Source organism: Coregonus lavaretus (genome assembly GCF_964263955.1).
Source record: "Coregonus lavaretus genome assembly, chromosome: 37".
Lineage (NCBI taxonomy): Eukaryota > Metazoa > Chordata > Actinopteri > Salmoniformes > Salmonidae > Coregonus > Coregonus lavaretus.
This window is the reverse complement of record NC_140024.1, coordinates 31,659,308-31,682,294: the sequence shown is the minus strand read 5'-3', so window position 1 is coordinate 31,682,294 and position 22,987 is coordinate 31,659,308. Positions and strand designations below refer to the sequence as shown.

The 22,987-nt window shown below is 43.1% G+C and overlaps 1 protein-coding gene across 1 annotated transcript in view; it reads left to right on the top strand.

The window, feature by feature from the left end:
• Positions 1–22,987, top strand: part of LOC311111422 (A disintegrin and metalloproteinase with thrombospondin motifs 7-like) — a gene marked incomplete at its 5' end in the record, with an annotated part of 143,718 nt that overhangs the window by 57,090 nt on the left and 63,641 nt on the right. Inside the window, 7 exons of the mRNA XM_084154137.1 lie at positions 1,751–1,843; positions 2,214–2,359; positions 5,015–5,184; positions 7,068–7,201; positions 11,080–11,200; positions 12,180–12,424; positions 21,682–21,829. Of these exons, the coding sequence (XP_084010263.1) occupies positions 1,751–1,843; positions 2,214–2,359; positions 5,015–5,184; positions 7,068–7,201; positions 11,080–11,200; positions 12,180–12,424; positions 21,682–21,829 (1,057 nt within the window). The remainder of the gene's footprint in view (positions 1–1,750; positions 1,844–2,213; positions 2,360–5,014; positions 5,185–7,067; positions 7,202–11,079; positions 11,201–12,179; positions 12,425–21,681; positions 21,830–22,987) is intronic.

Here is a 22,987-nt window from a genome sequence, read left to right as displayed (position 1 = left end):
TGGCCATGATGGTTAGCTAGTTAAAGTTGTGGTTAGCTAACAAAATTACCAACTGCTAACTACACTCTTTTGCTGGATACTGTAACGCCTCCAAAAATGGTGGCCTTTTGACAAACATACAGTAGTAGGTAACCAACACACAGCACACAATCTGCTTTTTAAATAATACCATGTTTACAATACACTTGTTTTTTGTTCTGAGTGACAGTAGCAGTGACAGTGTAACAGTATTGCTTCCGTCCCTCTCCTTGCCCCTACCTGAATTTCGGGCTGCAGTTGCACACTATTGTCTAGTTGTGGCCACAACCAGAATGGATTGTGAACGACTGTTGGCGGATGCATCGCTTGACTGCCATGAGGCTGACAAGCACAATATCGTTTGCGAACTGCAGCACCCCAAACGATTTGTTCTCGAGTTTGAGTTTGTTGAGCAGAGGCTGTGCAAGTTTTGGTTCTACAAAGCTGTGTCCATCATAACATTCAATAATCAATTAATTGCACCATGCAATCAATTAACAGTTCTAAACATGTATTTTCCTTCGCTATGCTGCCTACAGCATGATCTATTTTGCCTGCGTGCAGACAGTTGTTGGCTGTATAGAGTGAATTGCGGCCAGCAGGTCCAACAAACGATTAAAATGAAAGAGTCACTCAGAAAAACAAATCATGACTCTAGAGTCCGTAAAAAGAGTCATTCAAAAATAACAAATCGTTTGCGAACTGCACATCACTACCCACGAAGCATCGTTGCCTAGCGCTCCACAAAAGCCGTGGATCTTGCAGAGCAAGGGAAACGACTACTTCAAGGTCTCAGAGCGAGTGACGTCACCAATTTGAAACACTACTAGCTCGCATCCGCTAACTACCTAGCCGTTTCACCGGTTACAGCAGCATGGAAGGTTCTTTTTGACATTATGCTTGGAGTAGCATCCCCAGATAGTGTGGCGAGAAATGACATGCTTAATGCCAGAGGGCATTACTTCACAGACAGCTACAGTACATATGATTTGATTCTGTAATGGTTTTCTTGGAAGATACCATATTAATCCTAATCCTCGCTGCGTGTCTCTGTCGTGTTTAAATCCGGTAATGTTTTCTGTTCCAAATCCTTTCCTGAGCTCAACCTCTCAGGAAATAACCAGAGTAATCAGATGTACCGTATGTTCCTGGGTATGGCGGACATGTGCCTCTTGCTTAATACCTCATCTTTATACACGCATTACGGCCATGTCTACAGTATCAGGAAAAGAAGACCATTACAGACAGTTCACTACATTTTCATAATTGGTTCATCTTTTTTGTACCATACTATATACAGGCCCAGAACTGCATTAAAATCTTATAATAGTACATGAAATCTTTCAAATACTTTTACTGATTGTTTGAGCCAGCCTGGAGTGCCAGAATGTCAAACTTTGCAGTGAAAGTGTCTGTCAATTGGAATCCATATTAGTTCATGAGGCTACCCTATTTCGAGAACAACTGCACATTACACATCAGTGTTCTTCCATTTAATAATGTACCTATTCTGGCAGCTCATATCATGTCAGCCACACATTATTTAGATCCGTCTTCATGAAATGATATCAGCCATCTCTCTGTACTGGGACCCTGCCTCAGCAGACAGCTGGCTCTCATGCCCTTAGCAACTGTTCCCAGGGATGTTTTCATGTTTAATTCATCATGTTGGAGGCATAATTGAGTTGATGTGGGCAGGAAGTAACTACGACTCTTTGTCCCTTCCCTGTAGAACGTCTGCAGTACGTTGTGGTGCACTGTGGGGACAACCTGTCACTCAAAGCTGGATGGTGCGGTCGACGGGACCAGGTGTGGTGAGGACAAGGTGAGTGTAGTCTCTTCCAAGGACCAGGTGTGGTGAGGACTAGGTGAGTGTAGACTTCCTGGGACCAGGTGTGGCAGGACAAGGTGAGTGTAGACTTCCTGGGATAAAAACATTGTATTCTCTTGATCTTCATCCTCCTTACTAGGATGACTTGAGGAGTTAGGTAAAAAAAAGTTTCAGCTGTTTTTGGTAGTGTGTTTGTAGTAGTGCACTGGAGACTGTGTTTTTGTACCCCCAAATGTAAGAAAATGATGAGTTGGTTGATGAAGACTCCAGTCAAAGGATCTGAGACCTAGAAGATTATAAATCCCTTGTGTTCACAATGCTTCACTGAGCATCCAAATAAAGTATTGAAATGTGTCATTGTCAGTGGTGCTTTGACGGGGAGTGTGTGGCGGTGGGATACCAGCCTGAGAGCATCAAAGGAGGCTGGGCTCCATGGAGCGAGTGGTCTGCCTGTTCCAGAACCTGTGGGGCCGGAGTTCAGAACGCCCAGAGGGACTGCGTCAACCCAGTGTAAGTCCTAATGGATTAGTCTACCCACCTGCACCGGAGAATTAGAATTCGTAGAACGCACATTCCCATTCAAAGCAATATTCCGTGGTGTGTTGACCGGGGGCACAGGATAGTCGAGGTAATTGAGGTAATATGTACGTATCAGATATGACAGTGGACCATACATGCACACCATGCACCATCTGCCAATGGCCCTCTTAGGTAATGGAACACATTTAATCCATGTATAACACATTCAATGTGAACCATGTCACTTATTGAACACAGAGAGTGTCACCAGCATACTAAAGCCCTACTTGGCTAATATGTTAGGAACTGAATAATATTCTCATTCATTTGGGCTTGAATAGAGTAATCATTGTGCCAGGCTGGTTGTGTCCATTTTTAAATCATTATTTACATTTTTACATTTTAGTCATTTAGCAGACGCTCTTATCCAGAGCGACTTAGTTAGTGAGTGCATACATTATGGTTGTGGATATGGAGTGGAGTCTTTTTCAAGTAGAGTCCAAGGTGTGTTCAGTGTCATCTATGAAAAACATATTTCTGTGGTACCTTATTTAGTGTCTTGTTGCTGTGTCTGTGTTTCTCTGCTTAGAGGCGTAGGCATATTCTGACTGACCTTTTCTCTTGTGCATGGCAGATCCAGTGCTTAGACAGTGTCCTTGCATTTTGAAATAAACATTAAAAGTGTAGAGCTCAATAACATTTTCTTTTATATTTTTCCACTTTTATATTTTCTTATTTGTTGGAATATCGTCCTTTTTGAGGACCTTTTAATCTGTTCCGCTGGCGGTGTGCTCGATTTTATACAACAGTCAGCAACGGTTGTGGCTGAAATAGCCGAATCCACTAATTTGAAGGGTTGTCCACATACTTTTGTGTATATACAGTGGGGGAAAAAAGTATTTAGTCAGCCACCAATTGTGCAAGTTCTCCCACTTAAAAAGATGAGAGGCCTGTAATTTTCATCATAGGTACATGTCAACTATGACAGACAAAATGAGAAAAAAATTTCCAGAAAATCACATTGTAGGATTTTTTATGAATTTATTTGCAAATTATGGTGGAAAATAAGTATTTGGTCAATAACAAAAGTTTCTCAATACTTTGTTATATACCCTTTGTTGGCAATGACACAGGTCAAACGTTTTCTGTAAGTCTTCACAAGGTTTTCACACACTGTTGCTGGTATTTTGGCCCATTCCTCCATGCAGATCTCCTCTAGAGCAGTGATGTTTTGGGGCTGTCGCTGGGCAACACAGACTTTCAACTCCCTCCAAAGATTTTCTATGGGGTTGAGATCTGGAGACTGGCTAGGCCACTGGACCTTGAAATGCTTCTTACGAAGCCACTCCTTCGTTGCCCGGGCGGTGTTTTTGGGATCATTGTCATGCTGAAAGACCCAGCCACGTTTCATCTTCAATGCCCTTGCTGATGGAAGGAGGTTTTCACTCAAAATCTCACGATACATGGCCCCATTCATTCTTTCCTTTTACACGGATCAGTCGTCCTGGTCCCTTTGCAGAAAAACAGCCCCAAAGCATGATGTTTCCACCCCCATGCTTCACAGTAGGTATGGTGTTCTTTGGATGCAACTCAGCATTCTTTGTCCTCCAAACACGACGAGTTGAGTTTTTACCAAAAAGTTATATTTTGGTTTCATCTGACCATATGACATTCTCCCAATCCTCTTCTGGATCATCCAAATGCACTCTAGCAAACTTCAGACGGACCTGGACATGTACTGGCTTAAGCAGGGGGACACGTCTGCACTGCAGGATTTGAGTCCCTGGCGGCGTAGTGTGTTACTGATGGTAGGCTTTGTTACTTTGGTCCCAGCTCTCTGCAGGTCATTCACTAGGTCCCCCCGTGTGGTTCTGGGATTTTTGCTCACCGTTCTTGTGATCATTTTGACCCCACGGGGTGAGATCTTGCGTGGAGCCCCAGATCGAGGGAGATTATCAGTGGTCTTGTATGTCTTCCATTTCCTAATAATTGCTCTCACAGTTGATTTCTTCAAACCAAGCTGCTTACCTATTGCAGATTCAGTCTTCCCAGCCTGGTGCAGGTCTACAATTTTGTTTCTGGTGTCCTTTGACAGCTCTTTGGTCTTGGCCATAGTGGAGTTTGGAGTGTGACTGTTTGAGGTTGTGGACAGGTGTCTTTTATACTGATAACAAGTTCAAACAGGTGCCATTAATACAGGTAACGAGTGGAGGACAGAGGAGCCTCTTAAAGAAGAAGTTACAGGTCTGTGAGAGCCAGAAATCTTGCTTGTTTGTAGGTGACCAAATACTTATTTTCCACCATAATTTGCAAATAAATTCATTAAAAATCCTACAATGTGATTTTCTGGAAAAAAAATGCTCAATTTGTCTGTCATAGTTGATGTGTACCTATGATGAAAATTACAGGCCTCTCTCATCTTTTTAAGTGGGAGAACTTGCACAATTGGTGGCTGACTAAATACTTTTTCCCCCCACTGTATAGTGTATCTATGTCAATGTGAGTCACCAGAGTTGAGCCACCGTCTCCCCCTCGCTATCACATGCCTTACAGCCACCTGGAAGTACTGTTATCATCCATTTAAAGACATGCCTGTTGTGCACTCTAACAGGATGACACTCCACTCTACTCTCTCCTCTCCCCCAGCCCCAAGTACAGAGGGAAGTACTGCGTGGGGGAGCGACGGCGCTACAAGACCTGTAACAGCACCCCTTGCCCCCCCAACCAGCCCTCATTCAGACTCATCCAGTGCAGTCACTTCAACACCATGCCTTACAAGGGCAAGTTCTACAAGTGGGTGCAGGTCAACAACAGAGGTGAGTGTGCATTGTTCTAGCTAGATACTGTAGTTAGTAGAACATCAACTGAAATACTCCCCCAAGCCCATGATAACACAGAAAACATTTCCAGATGTTCATTTTTTAGCCTGTATGTTTTTTGTAAACTTTAGATTGAGTAGTGTGACAGTGCAGACAAGAGGAACTGACAAGAAAATACACGATCAATTCAGAAACGTTTTTCAAAACCGTTCATTGTTCGACAGCCGAGCAAAGCCTGTGGCAATTTCATGCATGTTTGGAGTGTCAATAAAGCAGGTGATGTGAGTTGCGTATTTGTTGCATTGTGGTATATATCATGTTTCCCTCTATTCACCTGGAACTATGGAAAGTGTGCAAACAAACTATTGTTTGCCATTCCAAACTCCTTACTTTTACAACAGCACTTTGTAATATTTAACTGTACAGTGTGGGCTGTGTTTATCAGGGATAGCAAGAGAAAATGGCTTAACATATGCAATGTACTAGGTAAACATTCCTCAATTTACTTCCCTGAATAGACAAGGTTGGAAACCAACGATTCCTTGTCGAAATAGAAACCATTATATACAGTATAGCACAGCAGCTCCTTGCGTGCCCAGCTCCTAATTTACTGGGTTATCAGCCTGAAGAATGTTGAGACACGGGGGGCGCTAACCAGATTAGCCCTGGCTGAATTCATGTGGGTGTGATGATAACCTTAAGCCTGAGTTAAGGTTACATGGGTCTGTGCAGTGTCAATAATCTGCAGAGTGGTATTCCTCTGACAGTGGATATATTAAAAACAGTACGGAGCATGTAAACCAGGGTAATACTTGAACCCTACAGGATATAGACATAATGAAATGAATGGAATAAGAGATGGAACCGTTGTGGGTACTGTAGAGCCACATCATTTTCAGCATCGTGTAGTTATGTCATGTCTGTGTTAGTACTTCTGAAATCTAAATGAATGGCTGCTTACAATAAAACCCACAGCAAAGTGTTATCCAAGTGAGCTTACATGTTCATAGGCAGTATTTGAAATAAGATAAACTCACAAGCTAACCATTACCCAACTGACAAGCTAACCATTACCCAGCTGACAAGCTAACCATTACCCAACTGACAAGCTAACCATTACCCAACTGACAAGCCAACCATTACCCAACTGACAAGCTAACCATTACCCAACTGACAAGCCAACCATTACCCAACTGACAAGCTAACCATTACCCAACTGACAAGCTAACCATTACCCAACTGACAAGCGAACCATTACCCAACTGACAAGCGAACCATTACCCAACTGACAAGCGAACCATTACCCAGCTGACAAGCGAACCATTACCCAGCTGACAAGCTAACCATTACCCAGCTGACAAGCTAGCCATTACCCAACTGACAAGCTAACCATTACCCAACTGACAAGCTAACCATTACCCAACTGACAAGCCAACCATTACCCAACTGACAAGCCAACCATTACCCAACTGACAAGCTAACCATTACCCAACTGACACGCTAACCATTACCCAACTGACAAGCTAACCATTACCCAACTGACAAGCTAACCATTACCCAACTGACAAGCCAACCATTACCCAACTGACAAGCTAACCATTACCCAACTGACAAGCTAACCATTACCCAACTGACAAGCCAACCATTACCCAACTGACAAGCCAACCATTACCCAACTGACAAGCTAACCATTACCCAACTGACAAGCTAACCATTACCCAACTGATTACACACAGTAACATATGACATAATGCTGCTTTGTCATGTTATGGTTCTGATCATGCTTAAGACAGCTTTGGTTGTCTTAATGCCAGATAGAGCCCTAAAGTAAAGTGATACATTGTCCCTAAAGTGACACCTAACCTGTTTGTGTTTGTCAGTGAACCCCTGCGAGCTGCACTGCCGTCCTTTGAACGAGTACTTCTCAGAGAAGATGCTGGACGCCGTCATTGACGGGACCCAGTGCTACGAGGGCAGCTTGAGCCGAGACATGTGTGTTAACGGCATCTGCAAGGTAGCGGCAACCTTTCCCCAGAAATCTCTCTTCCTCTCTCTCGCTCTCGCTCTCTCAAATCCCCATCTCAAGCTGAGTAAACGTAACTTTCTAGCCTTGTGTCAAGTTCCCCTTGTTGACGCGCTTGTCTGGTCTCAACATTGTGCTCAGGGACGTCATTTGAAATGCACTTTGTTTAGTCAAGCTGCTGCTTGTTTTCTCTGCAGAATCATCTAGAACATTTGACATTCTGTATGAAAATGAGTGTGCTGTTGGAAGAAGTCATTATCTCCCACAATACAGTCTCACTGTTGTCCAATATCTTCATCCAAAATGTCAGACTGTGCTCTAAGGTCTGATTGGACCTAGAATAATAATTATACACTTTACCCAAGATGCATAATTTGGTGAATTGATGTAGCAGGGACACGTTTTGTTGTGGTAACCCCAGATGAACCGTTCTGTGTAAATGCTGGCTCTGTTTAATTGGTTTTAGCTGAAAGCAGTTAAATATTTAGTCTGTTTATAAGCCAGTCAAATATTGATGTTAGGATCTATGATTTTAGCCGTTTATCTTGTTTTATTTACATTTTCAAACAAGACCAACATTGTGACCCTGGTCTTTGGTTTCCATGGTTTACACTCATGTCCAAGACATGGGTTGTGTTCCCCTGCACAGACATTGCATGCATTAACCATCTCCCGAGTGGCGCAGTGGTCTAAGGCACTGCATCGCAGTGCTAGCTGTGCCACTAGAGATCCTGGTTCGAATCCAGGCTCTGTCGTAGCCGGCCGCGACCGGGAGACCCATGGGGCGGCGCACAATTGGCCCAGCGTCGTCCAGGGTAGGGGAGGGAATGGCCGGCAGGGGATGTAGCTCAGTTGGTAGAGCATGGCGTTTGCAACGCCAGGGTTGTGGGTTCGATAAAATAATGTATGTGCTAACTGTAAGTCGCTCTGGATAAGAGCGTCTGCTAAATGACTAAAATGTAAATGTACCAATGGTTGCGTGCCACGTCATTGACTGTGCCGTTGCGCACCAGATTGCTTTAACATGTGATGTGGTTAACTGATACGTAAAATACCTATCCAGGCATCGTATGATCTGGCATGCGTCAGCAACGCCTGAGCAGAGTAACACGCCCATTATCTAAAGACTGGAATTTAGAGTTCACAATGCAACTGAGGTTAAAAGGAAAGATCACCTCAAGTTAAAGGGATAGTTTCTACAACAGGGCTGCCCAACCCTCTTCCTGGAAATCTACCGTCCTGTGGGTTTTCAGTCCATCCCTAATTTAGCACACCTGATTAGATTCTACTTATTGGCTGCTCCACAAGACCTTAACTAGCTGAATCAGATATGCTAAATTAGGGTTGGACTGAGAACCTACAGGACGGTTGGCCCAGCGTCGTCCAGGGTAGGGGAGGGAATGGCCGGCAGGGATGTAGCTCAGTTGATAGAGCATGGCGTTTGCAACGCCAGGGTTGTGGGTTTGATTCCCACGGGGGGCCAGTATAAAAAAAAAAAAAATGTATTCACTAACTGTAAGTCGCTCTGGATAAGAGCGTCTGCTAAATGACGTAAATGTAAATGTAATCTCCAGGAAGAGGGTTGGGCAGCCCTGCGCTAGAGGGATAGTTTACCCTAAAACAAAGTTTGTCAGATGTTTTCATACTGCACAAAGTTTAGCTCCGTCCACACCATCTGCTGTATAGATCTGGCTAGGCTGTATCAGGATAAATCAGCAGGTCTCAATTTCACCGAAACTACTGTAAAAATGAGCTATTGCACATTCGTCAAACTCATTCCACGGAGGGCCGAGTGTCTGCGGGTTTTCGCTCCTCCCTTGTACTTGATTGATGAATTAAGGTCACTAATTAGTAAAGAACTCCCCTCACCTGGTTGTCTAGGTCTTAATTTAAAGGAAAAACCAAAAACCCGCAGAATGAGTTTGACACCCCTGAGCTATTGGAACCTCAAGTTGGCTCAAGTAAAAGTGAAAGTCACCCAGAACAATACAACTTGAGTAAAAGTCAGAAAGTATTTGGTTTTAAATGTACTTAAGTAGCAAAGTAAATGTAATTGCTAAAATATACTTTATCAAAAGTAAAAGTATAAATAATTTCAAATTCCTTAAAATTAAGCAAACCAGACGGCACAATTCTTGTTTTTATAAATGTACGGATAGCCAGGGGCACACTCTAACACTCAGAGAGAATTTACAAATGAAGCATTTGTGTTTAGTGAGTCCACAAGATCAGAGGCAGTAGGGATGAGCAGGGATGTTCTCTTGATAAGTGTGTGAATTTGACCATTTTCCTGGCCTCTTAAGCATTCAAAATGTAACGAGTACTTTTGGGTGTCAGGGAAAATGTATACAAGTACATTATTTTCTTTAGGAATGTAGTGAAGTAAAAGTAGTCAAAAATATAAATAGTAAAGTACAGATACCCCCCCCCCCCCCCAAAAAAAAATACAAGTTGTACTTTAAAGTATTTTTACTTAAGTACTTTACACCACTGAACATTAGATCACGTTTGAGTTATGGAAATGTTTGTCAAACGTTGTTTTTAAGGTGAACTATTCCTCTGATGACAAATGCTCATTCCTGAGTCCTGTCACTCTACAGGAGATTGGAAAGCCTTGTGCTCAAAAGTTTCCCTCACATTTTGTTTTTGCATGTCAGACAGGTTATTTTTCTGCATCACCTCAGACAACACACATTTTAAAGTGCATTTTTTATGATCTCAGTGACTTAATATCTGGCAGAACAACTGTGATTTTGAATATTTAATGTTTTTCTGATCCATTTTTTATTTTGACCACATTCTTTCCACACAACGTTATTATAGTACGTACTATGCTTCTTTTTGGAAAAGACACGTGAATATTTTACTTGCAAGGTGGACGTATTGATGGATAAAGTCATCATCTCCCACAATAGTCTCACCCTTGTCCAATATCTTCATTCAGACTGTGCTCTAAGATCTGATTGGACGTAGAAAAGAATTTGGTGACTTCATGTAGCGGGGACACATTTTGTTGTGGTAACCCCAGTTGAGTTGTTCTGTCTTTAAATGTTGGCTTTGCTTCATTGGTTTTGGCTGAAAGCAGTTAGGGTTAGGATCCACCTGTTTATAAGCCAGTCAAATATTGACGTTAGGATCCAACTGTGAATTTGAATATAGAACGTTTCTCTGATCAGTTTTCATTTTGTCCATATTCTTTCCAAATAACATTAGTATAGTGGATGGATAATTTGGTGGCTAGATGTAGCGGGGACACATTTTGTTGTGGTAACCCCAGTTATCAAATGCTAATTCCTGAGTCCTATCACGCTACAGGAGATTGTACTGCCTTGTGCTCATTGCTTATTATAGAAGTTATTTGTTTGTCAGACCATTTTGATGTAAATTTTCTGCAACACTCATTATTCATTATCTCAGTGACTTTACAGAGTAAATGGGGAGATGATTATCTAGCAGAACTGTGCATTTGAGTATAGAAAGTTCCTCAGATAAGTTAAAATTTCGTCCACATTATTTTCACATAACATTATTATAGTACACAATGATTATTTTAGGAAAAAGACATATTGTGAATATTTTGCCTGCAAAGTGGACGTATTGATGGATACGTTTGTTTCAGTACGAGTACATTGTTTTGTCCTCAGGTTATCTTAATGGGATTCCGGTGAACCCTAAAGATTGAACCCAAAGACGTACCGATGTCCTAAAATGGACACCATACACTGTTATGCGTGGCGTCCATTTTAAGGTTATCCGTTATCCTCTGCGGAAGGCCTGTCATTCTTCTCTGTTGTCAGTTCAATCGTTATACAGTATGAATCTGCAGGTTCTTGCTTTGTTTTGATCTTGAACATGTTCTGTGTTTTCAGAATGTGGGGTGTGACTACGAGATTGACTCCAACGCGGTGGAGGATCGCTGTGGGGTTTGCCATGGCAACGGGTCTACTTGTGAGACTGTGAAGAAGACCTTTGAGGAGAGCGAAGGGCTTGGTATGACACTCCTGCTACTCTCTGCACTTAAAGTGGCGCTCCAGTCTCCATTTTACACCTGATTTACTTAACAAAAGGCACATCCCAATAGGCCCCGTGTAGCTCAGTTGGTAGAGCATGGCGTTTGCAACGCCAGGGTTGTGGGTTCGCTTCCCACGGGGGGCCAGTATGAAAAATGTATGCACTCACTAACTGTAAGTCGCTCTGGATAAGAGCATCTGCTAAATGACTAAAATGTAAATGTGGTCGAGGTATGTAATGACATAGCACAAAGAGGAGGGGGTGGGGGAGGGGGGAGCTTTCCTCTATTTGTTTATCTATTGCTCCCCTAAGATTCCTCAAGCAAGGGGGGAGGCCGATGACATCACAGATTCCCATAAGACCAACTCCTTGAATGCCCTACTCCTTGAAGTTTGCAGTTGTCTAAAAAACACTATCTCAATGTATTTTATTTTTTTACCATTTAGTGTGTGTACTTTACTGTATTTATACTTGGGATGCCACCTTTTCGACGGTAAAAGTTATAGGAATCACTGGAGGACATATACTGATATAGGATCAGCTCTCCTCAACCCAATCCAAACCTTAACCATTATGAGATAAACAACCAGACTGACCCTGGAACAGGTTTTAAAGTGATAGTGTTTTTAAAGCGGTAGACAGCGTAACTGTACACTGGGTATTGTGATCAGCGTCCCATAGCATGGCTTGAGATGTCAGTTTGAATGTGAACTAGGTCATGTACCGCATCTCGAGTTTCTGTCTCATAATCAACCAAATGTTTGGTGGTACAGTATTATATTTCCATAGACTTCAAAGCATAAGTCTGACATCCGTATTAAGAAGGTATCAAGCTGGGTGGATTACAAGACAATAAACTAGGTCAAATTGAAAACGAGAAAAGTAAAGTTTCAGTAGAAGTGTACTGAGAGTTGGAAGTTGAACAGCCCCTCTTGACTGGACCCTGTCTATCTCCCAGGCTATGTGGACATTGGGCTGATTCCAGAGGGGGCGCGGGACATTCGCATCGAGGAGGTGGCCGAGGCTGGGAATTTCTTGGCTCTCCGGAGTGACGACCCCGGCAAGTACTTCCTGAATGGCGGCTGGACTATCCAATGGAATGGGGAATACAAGGCGGCGGGGACGGTGTTCACCTATGAGAGGACAGGCCAACTGGAGAACCTGACCTCCCCTGGACCAACCCTAGAGCCAGTGTGGATACAGGTAGGATCACACACACACACGTAGGTGTGCACCAGACACACACAAACACACACACACACGCCAGACACTCCGAACTGTCGTTTAACAGGCATTGCATGGTCTGTTTATCTAAAATACCACCCACTTGGGAGATATTACCCAGGTCAACCAACACATAAACAGACAAATATGTGCACTTACACACATTTAATTTGTTTTATTCAACTTTAATCAAACTGGGATATCTTTTCAATTAAATTATATTTTGCATGATTGGCTCTATGATGATAGTTTTATGGAGATCTAAGATGATGTTCGCTTTTGATTATAAGTAGCTATTCCCCTAACAGGGTTTGGTTGTTCAGGCAGTGTAGGTGTTTACACTGAGCTACAGTAATTCAATAAATTTATATTTTTTCAAAGGCTGTGTCATTTCAAATACTTTAACCCTGCTGTGCCAACCTGCGCAAAACTAAGGGTACAGTTTCCAAGAATTGTTTGTTGTTGACCTTGAGAGAATCCACTTTGAATCTGTACAATTCTCATCCGGCGGGAATTCCTTTTTGTTATGGCTACAAAAGAGAAGGGTTCTTTGGTCGAAGCCGTTTCATTTCGAAAGGTGGTGCAGTATTCTGTCCTCCCTGTCACTACAAATTCCCCCCATGTACAGTAAATGAATCCACAGCTACACCCGTACAAAGGCATCACAACAACAGAGCCACAATCCCAATGCCTGTCTTTAGACTTTAAAGTAACCGACTGCCCAGTGAAAATCTCACTTTTAACTAATATCTGTTAATTCATATCCAAATAATGTTGTTGACTCGTCCTATACTCTTATTTCTGGCAAAAGCATAAATTGGAGAAAAAAGCACTTAAAAAAGACAAACATCTCAAACAGACGGTTTCAAAAACGCTTGCTATTTCCTCATAGAACATGTCATCTCCCTAAGGAGGATGAGCTGGCCAATCAGTGGTCTAGAGGAGGATGAGCTGGCCAATCAGTGGTCTAGAGGAGGATGAGCTGGCCAATCAGCGGTCTAGAGGAGGATGAGCTGGCCAATCAGTGGTCTAGAGGAGGATGAGCTGGCCAATCAGTGGTCTAGAGGAGGATGAGCTGGCCAATCAGCGGTCTAGAGGAGGATGAGCTGGCCAATCAGCGGCCTAGAGGAGGATGAGCTGGCCAATCAGCGGCCTAGAGGAGGATGAGCTGGCCAATCAGTGGTCTAGAGGAGGATGAGCTGGCCAATCAGCAGTCTAGAGGAGGATGAGCTGGCCAATCAGCGGTCTAGAGGAAGGATGAGCTGGCCAATCAGCGGTCTAGAGGAGGATGAGCTGGCCAATCAGCGGTCTAGAGGAGGATGAGCTGGCCAATAAGCGGTCTAGAGGAGGATAAGCTGGCCAATCAGCGGTCTAGAGGAGGATGAGCTGGCCAATCAGCAGTCTACTTGCATTAATATTTTTAATGACCGGTATACGACCACACCATTCCAACACAGAAAAGCTGCTTTTTAACTTACTTAATTAAACATTTTTGGAAGGAAAACTATTTAACTCATATTGTAAGTAATTTTAGGTCATATCTCATAGAAATCTGGAAACACTGGGCAGTTACTTTAAGCAGAAGTTGTTGAAGCAGGCCTTTGAGTTGTTGAAGCAGGCCTTTGAGTTGTTGAAGCAGGCCTTTGAATTGCTGAAGCAGGTCTTTGAATTGAACGCGGCACCAGCAGCATCTTCTGTTGTCCCCAAAGAAAGTGGCATCAGGGTTCATTAGGGATGTAGGCCAGGTGGTGGAGGCAGTACCAGGGGGCAGATAAAGGGCTTCGTCCCACTGTGGAGATCTGAAGCCCCCTAGCCTGGCATGGTGCCCACTGGGGTGGGGGTGGTGGGGGGACAGCTTCTGTCTGTCTGTCTGCTGGACCACAGTACTGGCACTGATGTCATGTTGACCTCTTCTGCTCTTAGTCCCTGGCACTGCTGGAGTCTACTTCTCTCTCTCTCTCTCTCTCTCTCTCTCTCTCTCTCTCTCTCTCTCTCTCTCTCTCTCTCTCTCTCTCTCTCTCTCTCTCTCTCTCTCTCTCTCTCTCTCTCTCTCTCTCTCTCTCTCTCTCTCTGCTTGATTTGCCTCAGCTCCTTTTGAAGGCAGTTCAGAGTTCCTCACTCAACATGGTGTCACTGACAAATGAGTGTTTCTGATGTTTCAATGTTTTTGTTATGAACTCTAATGAGCCCACGTGTGTAGCATAAGTGCACTTATGTTCTGCCGTTAGTGAGTTAAATAGCTACTTCATAAGTGGAAACCTGTAATCAACAAGTGAGAAATGATTGATCATGTGTACATAACTGTATGACATTCACACACAGCGCAGCACTAAAACAACGTAACAATCTACAATGTTATTTCTGAACATTTAGCGATAAAATTCCCATGCAATACAGTATGTCTATCTCACTTTGAGGAAACAGTGGAAACAGATGATTTCCAAATCAATTAACCCCGTCACAAGGCCCTATGACTCTGTCTCAGCCAAAATACTTTTGTTTTGGAACATGTGCCACTCAAATTCAATTTTCCTATCTCCGTCTCCCGAGGAAACGTTTCGGAATTCCTGTCAGAGACAAATACCTTTCAAAAGAAATAGCTGCACCTTGTCCAAGTAAAACCCTGTGGAGAGAGCAGCTTTTGAGCCAACTCCCCAGATCTCAGCTTCACCTTGCCATTAGTGTCAAAACTGTGTCTGCTCACACTCTTTACCCGTCTTGCACAAAGCTCATTCATCCCCTATGTGTGTCAGCCTGTCCAAACACAGGATAAGGGGACTAGCAGCTCGGTTGTTAAGTCCTCTCAAATGGACACAACAGCTCATTGTAACAAGCTTCCAGTGACACACAGAAAAGTCAGTGGCTTGAGGGAAGGGCCAAGGAGGTGTCAAAAGAGAGCTCAAAGTGCAAACACGTAACCATGGTGTTTGGAATTAGACATTCTTTGCTAAGCGTTGATGGATATTGGAGATGAGGAGCGTTCCCTATGGAACTGGATTCCATAGCGTTCTTCAGACGTTATCCATGGCCTCATGTTGGAGGGTGTGATGATGGAGGGTCTGGGGTGGATGGGCTTTGTATGTCCCATTTGACCACTTTACCCCATGTGTCTCACTTGAAATGGCACTCAGACTGTCATGTTTCAGATATCACCAGGGAGGTAAGGTGTCTGGTAGATTGGACACATTTACCGTGGGTTTGGGGGAAACTGGAGAAATATATTTATAAACCTTGGCAACACGTTGTACAGAGAAAACACATTTGCATTTCACTTAGACAAGGATGTTCATTTAAATATTGAGTGATCACAGCCAAGTGTAAACAGACTCTTTAAAATCAGATATGTTAATAATATCACCATCACACTCCACTTTCTGCCGGCCTTGTTTGTCGGAGCTTGATGAATTTGCTTTGCTCCTCTGTTTCTGCTGACAACCCATGAACTAGATATGGGTCTACTTATCATGCTATCGTAAGGTGTAAGACATAAGACAAATCAAATAGCTTCACAAACGTAGTCCATACGACAAGTACTCATACATTTAATATCCATGACCTTTTGATGATGGAAGACAATGTACTGGATTAAAAATGAAACAAGTGGCTGTGATTTTATATTCGAATACATGCAATTTATCACAATTATTCATGACTAATTGAGTATTCAGTTTTGGCTTGTTGCTAGCTAGTGCCTGAGTAGCTGCTTACGGAATAATTTGTTATATCAGTGGTTTTTATTCTGAATTGTCAGTGTATCAGTTAGTCCCATGAGAACCCGCTTTGCTGTCAGTTTTGGGAAAAAGCTGAAGACTATTGTATTGTTCAATCAAATATTGCTTTCTTGTTTCCCAGTTTGCCTGAGGTGAGCTTCAATCCTCTCACAATGTCACTATTAGAGCTGATTCTATTAACAATAATTGAATCAGCACCAATAAATTGACAGTAAAAACAAAGATGAATTTTGTGTAGCCATAACCTTTTTGTTCTGTGCTGTCACTGTGAATGACAAATGACAGTTCTTTGGGGAAAATCATTTGTCATAGGCAAGCACATATCTTGACAGCCACAGTCTCAAATTCTGTTTAGTCTGCATCATGTAATTATTTAGCCCCCGTAGAAGAGAGATCACGGCCAGCGTTTGTCACTTCTAACTTTGTGTGAGATGATTGTCAAACTCACTGTGACATGACTTGACGATCAGGCATACCACTTTGTGCTTGGACTTTGTCAAGTTTGCCCCATTCCGATATGATTCCTGAAGTCAACTTAGTTATTTCCCCATGATCCAATAACAGATTTCACAACATAAACTCAAATCTAGACTCTGGGGATTTGCATGTAGATCTGGCATCTGCATGTAGAGGGTTACAGCATACTGAGTGCTGCAGAGTTACCATAGTAACATCATTCATACACTGCAGCATGATGCTGTCATGCTGTGGGCTACAGTATTTCTTAATGCTTTCAGTAGATTTGAATGATCCAATAAATCAGACACATGAGGAATCTGTGAAAGTGGAGGCCAGAATTTTGGGTTTCGTCTGGCCTGAAAACAAATGAGCACGACAGTGAAATTAGCAAAGATTTTGTTGTTGTTATTCCACGAAAATAGCAACTTCTTGTACTCATTCTCTATCCTATTTCACATTGTGCTCGAATGTCCTCCCAGAGAGCCCAGTGTTCAATATTGTGTAATTGATCACCCATTTGTAATGTTAAACAAAGGCTTATAAGAGTCGTTATCAGGAGCCCTCCTCTACTCGAGCTACCAGTAGCTCGCCAAACAATTCTGAAAGTACATGCAATTTTCACATCTAGCTACTGTTACAAGTTTTGGTTTTTCCATTTCTCAAGCTCCACTGGAGCACTGGGCCGTCCACTCTTAAACATCACCTGGGCTAGCACAGGTGTAACACATACTGACTAACGAGATGGACAAGCCAGCACAGGTGTAACACATACTGACTAACGAGGTGACACCAATCGGTGCTCCCTGCGTGCTAACGTGCTACCTCGAAATATAAATGGAAAAACCAAAACTTGTAACAGTAGCTAGATGTGAAAATTGCATGTACTTTCAGAATTGTTTGGCGAGCTACTGGTAGCTCGAGTAGAGGAGGGCTCCTGATAACGACTCTTATAAGCCTTTGTTTAACATTACAAATGGGTGATCAATTACACAATATTGAACACTGGGCTCTCTGGGAGGACATTCGAGCACAATTTGAAATAGGATAGAGAATGAGTACAAGACGTTGCTATTTTCGTGGAATAACAACAACAAAATCTTTGCTAATTTCACTGTCGTGCCAGTAGCTGGAACAAACTCATTTGTTTTCAGGCCAGACGAAACCCAAAATTCTGGCCTCCACTTTCACAGATTCCTCATGTGTCTGATTGATTGGATCATTCAAATCTACTGAAAGCATTAAGAAATACTGTAGCCCACAGCATGACAGCGTCATGCTGCAGTGTATGAATGATGTTACTATGGTAACTCTGCAGCACTCAGTATGCTGTAACCCTCTGCATGCAGATGCCAGATCTACATGCAAATCCCCAGAGTCTAGATTTGAGTTTATGTTGTGAAATCTGTTATTGGATCATGGGGAAATAACTAAGTTGACTTCAGGAATCATATCGGAATGGGGCAAACTTGACAAAGTCCAAGCACAAAGTGGTATGCCTGATCGTCAAGTCATGTCACAGTGGGATTGACAATAATTGCACACAAAGTTAGAAGTGACAAACGCTGGCCGTGATCTCTCTTCTACGGGGGCTAAATAATTACATGATGCAGACTAAACAGAATTTGAGACTGTGGCTGTCAAGATATGTGCTTGCCTATGACAAATGATTTTCCCCAAAGAACTGTCATTTGTCATTCACAGTGACAGCACAGAACAAAAAGGTTATGGCTACACACAATTCATCTTTGTTTTTACTGTCAATTTATTGGTGCTGATTCAATTATTGTTAATAGAATCAGCTCTAATAGTGACATTGTGAGAGGATTGAAGCTCACCTCAGGCAAACTGGGAAACAAGAAAGCAATATTTGATTGAACAATACAATAGTCTTCAGCTTTTTCCCAAAACTGACAGCAAAGCGGGTTCTCATGGGACTAACTGATACACTGACAATTCAGAATAAAAACCACTGATATAACAAATTATTCCGTAAGCAGCTACTAAGGCACTAGCTAGCAATATTTCGAGGTAGCACGCAGGGAGCACCGATTGGTGTCACCTCGTTAGTCAGTAGGTGTTTCACCTGTGCTGGCTTGTCCATCTCGTTAGTCAGTAGGTGTTACACCTGTGCTAGCCCAGGTGATGTTTAAGAGTGGACGGCCCAGTGCTCCAGTGGCGCTTGAGAGATGTTGGGAGAGCTACACTTCACGTCAGCTGAGGGGCTATTTTGAGCTCAGTTTGACAGAAGCCTGAGTTTTGGTGTTTCCCCTGTTTGTTTTGCTCCATATTCTTTTTACTCCCTATCCTAAGTTGTTGTGGGTTTTTCATTTAGTTTGTCGTTTCGGAGGCAAACCTAGTGGTCATCCATGGTGGGTGTCTTTTTAGAACCCCTTACTAGTAGCTTTGCCAACTTTCAGTGGGCATCCACAATGGGTGCCTTTCAGAACCCCTTTTGAACCCCCTTCGGTTTTGGTTGTCAAAGTGATTTTCTTTCAGTTCCCTTTGTTGTGAGCGACATTTGAAGTTTGTCTTGTTGGGACTATAACATTACTATCTAATCAACGCAACATTGGCATTATCCCACCCCTGGTTAGCCACTATTGTCTTAAAAAGCCAAACCTAACACAATATCTGTCAATGAATTTCCAGCAATGTGTCGTGCGTTTGTCTATTACTCCCAATGTAGCCAGTTGATGTGATAACCGTCTTGTGGGTGGACATAAATACGTTCCCTAAAACCTAATCAATTAAACGTTAACTACAAAGAAGGCTTACCTGGCAGAAGTACACTACATGACCAAAATTATGTGGACACCTTCTCGTCGAACATCTCATTCCAAAATCATGGGCATTAATATGGAGTTGGTCCCCCCTTTGCTGCTATAACAGCCTCCACTTTTCTGGGAAGGCTTTCCACTAGATGTTGGAACATTGCTGCGGGGACTTGCTTCCATTCAGCCACGAGCATTAGTGAGGTCAGGCACTGATGTTGGGCAATTAGGCCTGGCTCGCAGTCAGTGTTTCAATTTATCCCGAAGGTGTTCGATAGGGTTGAGGTCAGGGCTCTGTGCAGGCCAGTCAAGTTCTCCCACACCGATTGACAAACCATTTCTGTATGGAGCTCGCTTTTGTGCACGGGGGCATTGTCATGCTAAAACCCATTTCATGAAGCTCCCAATGAACAGTTCTTGTGCTGACGTTGCTCGGCGATCCCATTCTGTGAGCTTGTGTGGCCTACCTCTTCGTGGCTGAGCCATTGTTGCTCCTAGAAGTTTCCACTTCACAATAACAGCACTTACAGTTGACCGGGGCAGCTCTAGCAGGGCAGAAATTTGACGAACTGACTTGTTGGAAAGGTGGCATCCTATGACGGTGCCACGTTGAAAGTCACTTCAGCTCTTCAGTAAGGCCATTCTACTGCCAATGTTTGTCTATGGAGATTGCATGGCTGTGTGCTCGATTTTATACACCTATCAGCAACGGGTGTGGCTGAAATAGCCGAATCCACTCATTTAAAGGGGTGTCCACATACTTCTGTATGTATAGTGTATATCATGTGTAAGTATGTCATTTGTATCTATTATTTGTTATTTGGAAACGTTGCCATGAAATGAGCAGCAACAGCACAGAACCATCACTAGACCTGCAGATTACACACACTCCTCACTCTATAGAGGCGCAATTAAAGGGAATTACTCAAAATCTAAATACGTTTTCTTCCACACCTAAAAAAACAATGTATTCTGATGTGATTTAAGCAGTGACATGGACTCAGAACATCCAGATACGTTGTTTCTCTACGAACAACTGTAATTTTAAGAGTGAAAAAACAGGAAATGTTTAACTGAGGCCATAAATTGGGAGAAAAAAAATCTGATTTTATAGGGGCCCCCTTAGTTGTTTATTGACCATTATTTTACTGGGTATATTAACAGAAAACATAGTGCACTACTTTCTCTTGTTTGCTAAGGACCCTGGGAAGAGTTGCAGGGGAGAAGAGCAGAATGTGTATCTTGAGACATGTTTCATTTAAAGTAGCTCTCATGCTAAAATAGGTTGCAGACCCCTGCTCTATGGAGGATGCAGCATGAGTTATTGCTTACTGCCTGTGCAAGCTTTGGATACGGGCGGCGTATAACCGGGTATTACAGCCCTGGCAGTCTCCCGGCGCTGTCCCAAGCTGACCTGTTCTAACTTTACATCCTGTCTGTTTGGATAGCTGAGATCAGCTCTGGGCTTCCCAAGGATGCTTGGTCCAGAAATTAAAGTGGAAATTGGTCTGTGATTGTGCTTTTGGCTGGCATGGGTGTGTTGACTCGTTGCGAGCTCCAGCACCCGGGTGAGCTGGCCGTCTGGCTGGCTGGCCGTCTGACTGGCTGGCTGGGAGGGGAGACCATCCATGCCCCCCTCCTGTGGGATCATCCACCACCCAATCCAATCTCCTAAACACATATTAGCCACACACATCTCATACCACTAACATGAGCACATTCCACACACTCCCCAAAAGACATGCCCCCCCCCTATTACCACTGCACAGCATGACACACACACACAAACGCGCGCACACACACACACACACAGACAGACAGAGTACACACCAAACAACAAACCCTTCAACATCACTCACTTCAAGAAATATGTGCTCCGATGCAGCAATGGCTTGTTGACTGTTTGACCTTTTAGTTTGTGTGTTTAGTGGTTTTGTCTGTCTGTCTCATGCTGTCTCGTCTGTCTCATGCTGTCTCGTCTGTCTCATGCTGTCTCATGCTGTCTCGTCTGTCTCATGCTGTCTCGTGCTGTCTCGTGTCGTCTCGTGCTGCCTCGTGCTGCCTCGTGCTGTCTCGTGCTGTCTCGTGCTGTCGCGTGCTGGCTCGTCTGTCGCATGCTGGCTCGTCTGTCGCATGCTGGCTCTTCTGTCGCATGCTGGCCTGCCTCATTGGTCTCATGCTGCCTCATCGGTCTCATGCTGTCTGTCGGTCTCATGCTGTCTGTCGGTCTCATGCTGTCTGTCTGTCTCATTGTGATTGATCCTATGTTCTACAGCTACTCTTCCAGGAGACCAACCCAGGGGTGCGCTATGAGTACACCATCCATAGAGAGACTCTTCTAGACTCAGACAACGACATCCCTATCCCCGGTTTCTTCTGGAAGTATGGCTCATGGACTGAGTGCAGTGCCACCTGCGGGACAGGTAAGACCCCAATAATGGTGGTTGGCTACAATGGATGTTTACCCAGAGAAGTAGTTCATTATATCCTACTGGCCTACTGCTTACAACACATCCAGGTTACCATGCATGCATGAGTGGCTTTGCTTAGTCTCTTATGGGATCCTGTTACAATGTATTAATTCACTAGATAATAAAAACCTGGCCAACCGTTTTTAAGCTTTGAACTTTCTAAAATATATATACATTATATTATATGATAGGATAGGATAGGATGTTACTACTTGTTTATTACTATTTTAGTGTTAGTCACAACCAACAACATTACTCTTTCAGTGTGAGTCACAACCAACAACATTACTCTTTTAGTGTGAGTCCCAACCAACAACATTACTCTTTTGGTGTGAGTCCCAACCAACAACATTACTCTTTCAGTGTGAGTCACAACCAACAACATTACTCTTTTGGTGTGAGTCCCAACCAACAACATTACTCTTGTAGTGTGAGTCCCAACCAACAACATTACTCTTTCAGTGTGAGTCACAACCAACAACATTACTCTTTCATTGTGAGTCCCACCCAACAACATTACTCTTGTAGTGTGAGTCACAACCAACAACATTACTCTTTCAGTGTGATTCCCAACCAACAACATTACTCTTTCAGTGTGAGTCACAACCAACAACATTACTCTTGTAGTGTGAGTCACAACCAACAACATTACTCTTTCAGTGTGAGTCACAACCAACAACATTACTCTTTTAGTGTGAGTCACAACCAACAACATTACTCTTTCAGTGTGAGTCACAACCAACAACATTACTCTTTTAGTGTGAGTCACAACCAACAACATTCAAATAAATTGTGGTGAAACTATATTTCTCAGTGGATGCCAATAGCATGGAATCCCTCTGTGGAGGGTAGTGAAGGATGCCAACAGCATGGAATACCTCTGTGGAGGGTATTTCTAATCCAAGGCCTTGTTGAATTTCGTTGGGCATGATTCACTCATCCTCTGTGAAGGACCCATTTGAACCCACATGAACCCCTCAAAGATGCAACATAGTCATACTCAAAGGAAAACATTCCTAGCTAATTATTCTGATTTGAGAGACTAATTCAACACTGCCCTCCTTAATGGTAAGAAGTTTGAAGTTTAAAAGGATCATTGCGAACGAGTGT